The 8,055-nt window shown below is 62.2% G+C and overlaps 1 protein-coding gene across 1 annotated transcript; it reads right to left on the bottom strand.

Moving 5' to 3' along the window:
* Positions 1 to 2,535: 2,535 nt before the first annotated feature.
* Positions 2,536 to 7,989, bottom strand: MNEG_5858 (hypothetical protein; the record flags this gene model as incomplete). Its single annotated transcript, XM_014045665.1, has 12 exons — positions 2,536 to 3,051; positions 3,369 to 3,413; positions 3,634 to 3,778; positions 4,045 to 4,271; positions 4,817 to 5,002; positions 5,334 to 5,437; positions 5,690 to 5,801; positions 5,976 to 6,148; positions 6,460 to 6,562; positions 6,873 to 7,006; positions 7,249 to 7,399; positions 7,852 to 7,989. The coding sequence occupies 12 exons, from the start codon at positions 7,987 to 7,989 to the stop codon at positions 2,536 to 2,538; spliced, it is 2,034 nt and encodes a 677-aa protein (XP_013901119.1).
* Positions 7,990 to 8,055: the final 66 nt, after the last annotated feature.

Below are 8,055 nucleotides of genomic sequence, written 5' to 3'. Positions count from 1 at the left end.
GCGCGAGGCACTCCAACAGGTCCGCGGCCGAGAGGCTGTATATGCCGGGCTCCAGCTCACGCCACTCGAAAGGCAGCCGGGAGGCAGCACCGCCACCACCGCCGCCGCCGCCGGGCTCGCTACCGCCGCCACAGTCGCTGCCGCTGCCGTTGCCGCTGGGAGGCAGCGGGGCCGAGGAGGACAGGACAAAGCGGGGCTCTGCCGCAGTCGGCAGGTGCATCAGCAGGCTGCGCTTGCCTGGAAGCAAGTACAAGTTGCAGGAAGGACGGGGGTTGCAGCGTGAGCGGGAGTGACGGTGAGGAGCACAGCGCCTGCATGCTGGCGCTGCGCGGCGGGCATCACCATGCGGCACGCATCGCCATGTGGCCGCAGCACGCCGCGTCGTCCTTCTGGAGGGTCGGTCCGCCACGCGCCTTGCGTTGCGGGCCGAAACTCTGCCGCCCCACGGCCACGCACCCAGCCAGTCGCGCCCAAACCACAGCACGCTGTCCACAGCCCGCCAGTAAAGCAGGGCCCAGGGGCCTCGCAGGGTGCTCAGCAGGGCGGGCACGTCTGCAGCGTGCAGAATAGGCGGGCATGAGCATGGCGGGGCAGGGTCCAGCGTAGCCGGTCGAGGTACGCCGCCTGGCCCCATGGATATGCAACCCCCGTCCCCGCCTCCCCCAGGAGTAACCGCGCATGCGGACAGGCGCGGATGACATGCTCTCCGCATGCAGGCGGCTTGCTGTCAAGCTTGCAAGCTGCAAAGGCGGACGAAACCAAATCATGGGTGTCATGTCTCATTCAATTCCTCTGTATGGCTCTGTTACCCTCCCCCCTCGCCTGCGGTTGCCGAGGCCTCCAAGGCGCTGAGCAGCTGCTGCCCATCATTAGCGCATGGCGGCACCTCCAGGCCTCCAAATAGCTCCCCGTTGAAGCACAGGACGCTGCCGCTGGGAGCTGACAAGGGCGGTCGGACGCGGCATGCGCCGCGCAGCTGCATCAGGGACGCTGCGAGCAGCAGGCGGCAGGCACGGCCACGGCCGCAGCTATCGCCGCAGCCGTGCACATGGACGTGGCGAGCGCCCAAATGATCGGGGCCCCTGCGCGTAAGGCCTCGGATGAAGGGCTCTGGCACTTGCGCAGCGTCTCCAGCGGCATTTGCAAGCTTCTCACAGCTGCACTCGGCGGCGATGCAGTTGCTGTTGCAGCAAGGGAGTTCTGTAACGTCCGGACGATGATCATATACTGTATTAGCTATGAGCAATATGCCGCACATGGATACTGCTTTGTAAAATGCAAGTCTGTGATCGCATCAATGCGGCGCGATCTATGGCAGATCAGCGCGTCGATGTCCACGGCTACAATCAGCTAAAAACGTACTGCGGAACTCTGTGACAACAGGAGCGTGAGTCATGACTCATCCATAATTTGCTTTGACCATGTGGCGCAAACATCACTGATGACACCGCAGGCAACTGCAAACAGATGCATGCACGCACTTCTCTTGAAATTCTGTAGAATTCTTGGGACTGGGCAGCATGCATCCGTACATTGGCTGGCGTTGTGCAGATGCATCTATCCGTGGCAGCGCAGCGCCAGTGGGCATGAGCAAGTGACGCAGCTGACATCGTTGCTGCTGTGAACGTCAACGAAATGCTCCTAAAAACACAGTTTAATATCGCTGTGGTACCCAGAACATGGCTGCCAAGCAGGCAGATGTGAAATGGTTGTTCGGCAGTCTTCATGAGGTGCATGCGTTGCTCAAATCACCAACGCGCCCGCACCAAGACTCTCACGCTTGGCCGCTGCCCCGTGCTTTTTGAACAGCAAACGCCACGAGTGGTGAGTTGAGTGTTTGCCGGCGGCTGAGGCTGCTGGACTGTAGGGTTGTAGGTGGGTACGCCCAGCCTAACAGCCCGCGGTAGGCCAAGCCAACTACGGCCTACTCGCCTTCCGTAGCAAATCCTACAGAGGTTGAGGGTGTTACCTGAGTAAATGATGACATGCCTGGGAGCATGAGCCAGCCTGAAACAAACCCTCCAGTGCAAAACAAACGCACATGGTGCACGCGCGTCTGTGAGTCATGCATGGCACGCTCATATCGTAAGGCGAATGATTGTGCACGAAACGAGTCAATGACTTCCTGGTGGAAGGGCAAGGTAGCGCTCGCGTGTTTGCTTTTGGGTTGCAAACGCGGCGCCGTGTGGCCTGCATGTTCGCCTGGGTTGGTTCTGCTGAGGATAGTAATCTTGCAGTGATATGGCAAAGATCAGGAGCCGTAACATACAAGCACGCGTTGCATGACACCGCTACACAGGTGCGTAAATTGGCCATGTGAGAAGATGCAGATGGCACAGCATCAGCAGGAGTGCCCGTTGCCAACCGGCGGCGCGCTACGGCCGTGGATGAGTCGCACGTGCACAGACTCCCTGCGAACCTCGCACTCCAGTTAGGCCCATACAGCCCCCAATAAAAAAATTGGTCAAGCAAGCAACCTGCGACATCTGATCCGGTGTCCTGCAGCCATCTGCCGGGACCCAACATTGAGTTGCATCAAGCTGCACCACCTGCACTGCTGCAGGCGGCTCCCGTACTGCAGGCCCCGGCGCTGGCAGTGGCGGCGGGCGACGTCGGTTGCACCGGCACGCCTGCGCTTCCATCACCCGCATCACCCCTTGGCACACTGGCCTCCAGGCCATCCCTGTGCACCCCCCGTGCGCTAGGTGCCACGCCAGCGCCAACAGCGCCCACGCTGCCACTGCCACCACCCCCCGCGCGGTATGCAGGGATCTGCGAGCCGCCGTCGCTGCCGGCCGCGCCCCGATCGTCATCGGAGACGGCGGCCCCCTGCCGCAGCTGCAGCGCCGCGCTCTCTTTGACGGCAGTGCCATCCCTCAGGGTGATCACCGCGCCCGCGCCGTCGACGCCGCCTGCGCAGCCGTCGACCCCGCAGTCGCTGTCTTTGCCGCCAACGCGCGGCGAGGCCGGGATGGCGGGCAGCTGGTTGGTTGGCAGCTGGCCATCGCCCAGTCCGGGCTGGCGGGAGCGCAGCGCAGCGCTTGCCAGCATCTGGTGGTTTGGAACAGGGTTTGATGGTGGTGGCAGTGAGCCAAGAGTCTGGGTGCAACGAGGTGCTTTGTGACCGGCGAAGCACCGGCCTGCAGGATCGTGCAATGCAAGGGCAGGACGCCTCCCCGCGACGGCGGCGCAAGCATGCAGGGGCCGAGCAGCACTGCATCCGCATGGCAGGCAAGCAGGCAGGGGCCTTTGAGCTGCATGCGAGCATGCGTGCATGCACAGGCATCGCACACGGGTTTGAGCCGGCGGCACCCGCAGCCGCAGCCATCCCCAAGCCAAGGTTGCGCCTCTATGTGCGCCCAGCCCACCTGTCTGACTGTCATCTCCCGGGGGCCGACCTCGCGATCGATGCGCTGCAGGGTGGAGCGGCGCAGGATTGGGGCGGATACGAGCGTTGTGGCAGGTGTTTGCAGGTCGAGAGGAGAGGGAGAGCGTCTAGACTCTCTTGCGGCACAGCGACGGCGCATTTTGCCCGCACGTGCACCCACGCACGCGCGCACACGCGCACGCTCGCTCGCTCCACAATACACCCTGGTCTCATACTGACACCCCCCCCCCCAAAAGCCAGCCCACCTCCTGCAGGTCAGCTATGCCGCCCGCCAGCTCAAGCGCCGCCCTCTGGTCGTCCGGCGGCAGCAGGTGCGCCGTGGCGCGCGCCAGCTCCAGCAGCTGCTCGATGGCGTCGAAGTAATCCTCAATCAGGGTGACGTCCCTCAGGCTGTGCAGGTCGTCGAGGCTCAGCGACGGGCTTTGGGGGGAGGATGGGGGGAAGGGATTGCGAGGCATGAGTGATTGGGAGCAGCGACCTTGGGCGACGGATGGGGGGAGGCGCTGCAGGCAACGCTTTCGAGTTGACAGATGGAGCCGTGCGCGGCCCGTTTGTCTGTCCACTCAACTTCTGGCGGCCGCCTGCCTGGAATGTAGCCGACAACCCCCAGCCGCACTCCCTGTGTCATGTCTGCACTCCGCAAACCAAAAGCTCACCTTTCATGATAAGTGCCCTGAGTCGCGGCTCGCGTCATCCCCAGGCCGCCGTCCAGGCTGATCCTCGACGGCCCATGCTGGCGGCGCCCCACAACAGACAGCGCCCCTCGCCCCATGACAGACAGCGCCCCGCGCCCCGCGAACGACTGTGCCCCGCGCCCTGCAAACGACTGTGCCTTCGCCGTGATGCGCGCCAGGCTGCGGCCGCCCCCGACCGGCGGCGGAGCCTGCAAATCCATGCACGTGTGGGTGTGCGTGCGGCGGCGGCGTGTGATGTTGACGAGGAGATGAATGGGAGTGATGAGGGCCGCTTGTTTAGGGTGTAACGCGCACAGGGATGGTCGAAACACGGCCATCCCAGCGCAGGACCGGCCGGCCTGTCAGGGCAATCATTCACAGGCGGCAGGGGTGGTAGATGCTGCAGGAGAGCAAGTCGGCCATAGTGCAGCAACACGCGCGTGACGTGCGTAGGCAGGTGCCGTTCTGAGGCAAAGGGGCCTGAAGAGACATTGCATGGCACCGGCAGAAGGGGACAAATAGGCACTGGTCTGCCACCAGCATGGCCGTGGCCGGCCTGCCTGCGCCCGCCACCGCAGCCTGACGCGGCGGACAATGCCGGGACAACCCCCGGCCCCGCTGCAGCGCCCAAATTCCTGAGGTCCTGTTTGTGCCCCGGCCCGGTTGTCCCAGGCCTGCCACGTATTTCTGTCTTCAGCCCCCTTTTCCCAGGCCCAGCCAGCCCACAGCGCCTGCTTGCGCTTTGCCCGCCCACCTCCTCCTTGTTGAGCAGTATGGGTGCCATCACGAAGACCATCAGCGTGCCCAGCGTGCCGCAGATGATGATGGCAAACACACCGGTGGTGAGGATCTCCTGGCCCCACCTCAGCCAGACGTCGTGGTCGGGGCGGCCGGCGGTGAGCGCCTGGATCATCGCCAGGGGCACCGCGGACAGGGAGGCCTGGGGTGCGGGGGGTGCGTGCATGTGTTCGAAGGGGGAAGGTGTCAGGGGGGTGGAAGGGGAAGGTACACGGAGGGTGAAGGGGCCAGAGGGACAGGCAAATTTCGCAAATTGATTGACAGGCGCCCAATTGGGCTCCAGGACCCAGTTGAGGTGAAACTGTTTCAAATCTTTTTGCATATGTGAGATCGGATGCACATACACGCGGGCACGAGCGCCCGCCTCATGGCCCGGCGGGAGGCAGCCGCAGGGTGGGACGAGTGCCCGCGCCGTACAGCGGGGCGATGAATGCTGCGCGTGTGCGCGTGCGTGCACTGGTGCGCGCCTGCACTGTGGCCTTGGGCGTCCATGCCATAGCATAAAAGGCCCTCTCCCTCCAGGTGTACTTGGCGTCAAACATCACCAGGAACGTGCAGCAGATGCGCAGCGTAACGCCTGGGAGTGGCGTCAACGCCCCACATGATCAGATAAAGGGCAGTCCAGGGCTTTCAGTGCGCGGCAGGGCATTTCCAGGGCGAGACGGCTGATTTTTGCACATGGTGAAGCATTCTTCCCAACCAGATAATTGTCCAATCCAGGCAGGTTTCCACAGGGTGTGTGCAAAGTAGACGTGTTTGATACTACCGGCGCAGTCGTCACATCAGCAATTTGTGACATTTGTGCATGTGAGGGCTGCTGGCTGCTCACCAGCCAGCACGATGCAGACGGACTTTGATATGGTGGACGGCTCCAGTTTGGAGAAGACGATGGAGGTGCCGATGGTGCCAAACAGCACAGGCTCCATCACCCAGTTCCACACCTGATAATGATATGCGTTGGTGTGTGTGCATGTTTTTGTGCATTCCCAAATATACACAAGTGGGCCACATGCATGTCACAAAGGAATAGCCGGCCGTCGATGCTGAACTTGAGACGTATGATCCCACCCTGGAGATCAAGCCACATATATAGGCACAGCAACCTCCACGCCCACCTTGGCCATGACCCGCTCAATGTCTGGAGCGTATGTGTCACTGGGTCCCATGGAAGCGGCCCTGGGGGCGCCCCTCTCCCACATGTAGCAGGTCACCAGGCCCACGCACAGTGACCCCAGAGCGCCCCCTGACAGCATGTCAAAGTGCTCCAAGAAAAACATGATCAACAAAGCTGGGTGGAGGGGGGGACACGTGGGCGAATCACATGGTGCGGAGGCGTGAAGAACGTGGTGCATTCTGTGGGAGTGAGTGGTGCGTGGCCAGCAATGCGGGCAAGAGGCTCATTTGCAAGTAGACTTCCAGGGCCTTATGCTTGTTTTCCAGCAAGCAAACCAATACAGCCAGAATTGGCAGCAATAGCACTGCAACTGGCTTTTGACGTGCTGCAACCCTACCCATATGCATCTCCTTCCCCTCGAAGTTGACTTCCAGAATATCACCCGGACTGCGCGCCCGAAATCGAAACGGCGCCCAAGCACGCACCCGCGCCGTATATGCCGCCCAAGCGCTTGTACTTGTTGTTCAGCAGCCGCGTGCAGCCCAGCAGGCCGCCCGCCAGCAGCCCGGCCAAGATGCCAAAAACCACCTTGCATCGGTGTGCAGCATGCGGGGGTTCAAGTTGAGTCTGGCTGCAAAGACTCGCTTGGTGAGGCGGGGGCCGACAAGCAGTTGGGGGGAAGGAGGAGCTATACAGCCTGGCCGTTCAGAGGGCAGCAGCGTGATCCCAGCAAGTGCAAAAGGCTGGGATGGGAGTAAGTTCAGATTATGCGCTTCACCCCCCCCAGCGCATGGAAGCTTAAACAAGCCAGCCAAAAGGTCTGCAGCCGTTGCTGGATTGCAGTCTCTGGAAGCTTGCACAACCGCTGGCCCAAGGCTTGCAGATCCCATCGGCCGACCTGCAGCGGTCCGCTGGCAATCTGCCAAGCGGCGTCCTGGCCACCGGCGATCGCGATGTTGATGAATATTGAGAAGCCTGTAATGGCGATGATGTCATCAAATGATGCCGCAATGACCACAGTCGAGGGGACGCCTGGGGTCAGGTGCAATATGTGTGTTTGAGTAAACCTTGCAGAGTGCGCACATGTGGAAGATTGTGTGTGTGCATATGTGTGTGGCGTGCAGAGGGTCCCATGATGTCGGTTGGGAGGGTGGTGTTGGCAGCTGGCAGGCCGCATGATAAGCGGCAAGCGCCACGAGTTTCACGGTGAGCCAACGGTAGCCACTCAGGGGAGACACGTATGTGCGCGCACGCCCGGTTCAATCCAGACCCACCCTTGTCGGCGCCCCACCCCTCCTTTTGCAGCACAAACATGGCGGGCACCACCAGCCCGGGGCCGACGGCCTTGAGGATGAAGCCCATCGCCAGCGCCAGGGTGTAGGGCATGCCAAATAGCGCCGTGGCGAGGCCGGCGTCAAAGACTGCCTCGATGACACCAGGGACAAAGGCGAGGCGGAGGGCTGGCCACTTGTACAGGTTCATGGTCTTCGCAGTGGGTAGTCAATTTGGGGAGTTGCAGGGGGTTGGTTATGTCTTGGGGTTGCAGAGGAGAGGGGGTGCTGGTTCACTCGATGCAGCGGCTTGAAACGGAGACCCCTCACTCGGCACCGTTACAACAGACACAATCGAGATTGCTGCGACCAGCAATTCAACACGCGGACCCACCAGCTCCCTCCTCACGCACGTCTGTGCGCGCGCCGCGCGCGCACGCACGCATGCACGCATGCACACACACACACACGCACGCACACACACACACACACACGCACGCACACACGCACGCACGCACGCACGCACGCACGCACTCACACACATACACATACACACACACACATATAACACTCATATAAAAGAGTCGATGCGCACATGCAGCCCACCTCAAACTCCAGCTCCAGGCCGCACCGCAGGAAGATGGTGGCCAGCGCCGCCGCCCGCATTTGCACGCCCCACCTCTTGGGGAACGCGGCGACCACCTCCCCCGGCACGTTGGCCAGCAGCAGGCCCGCAGCCAGCATGCCCACCACTCGGGGCACACGAAGCTGCAAAGGCAGGCAGGCACGCAGGGGGTCGGGGTTTGGTGG

Source organism: Monoraphidium neglectum (genome assembly GCF_000611645.1).
Source record: "Monoraphidium neglectum strain SAG 48.87 unplaced genomic scaffold scaffold00903, whole genome shotgun sequence".
NCBI lineage: Eukaryota > Viridiplantae > Chlorophyta > Chlorophyceae > Sphaeropleales > Selenastraceae > Monoraphidium > Monoraphidium neglectum.
The sequence above is the reverse complement of the archived record's forward strand: the minus strand, read 5'-3'. Positions and strand labels throughout refer to the sequence as shown.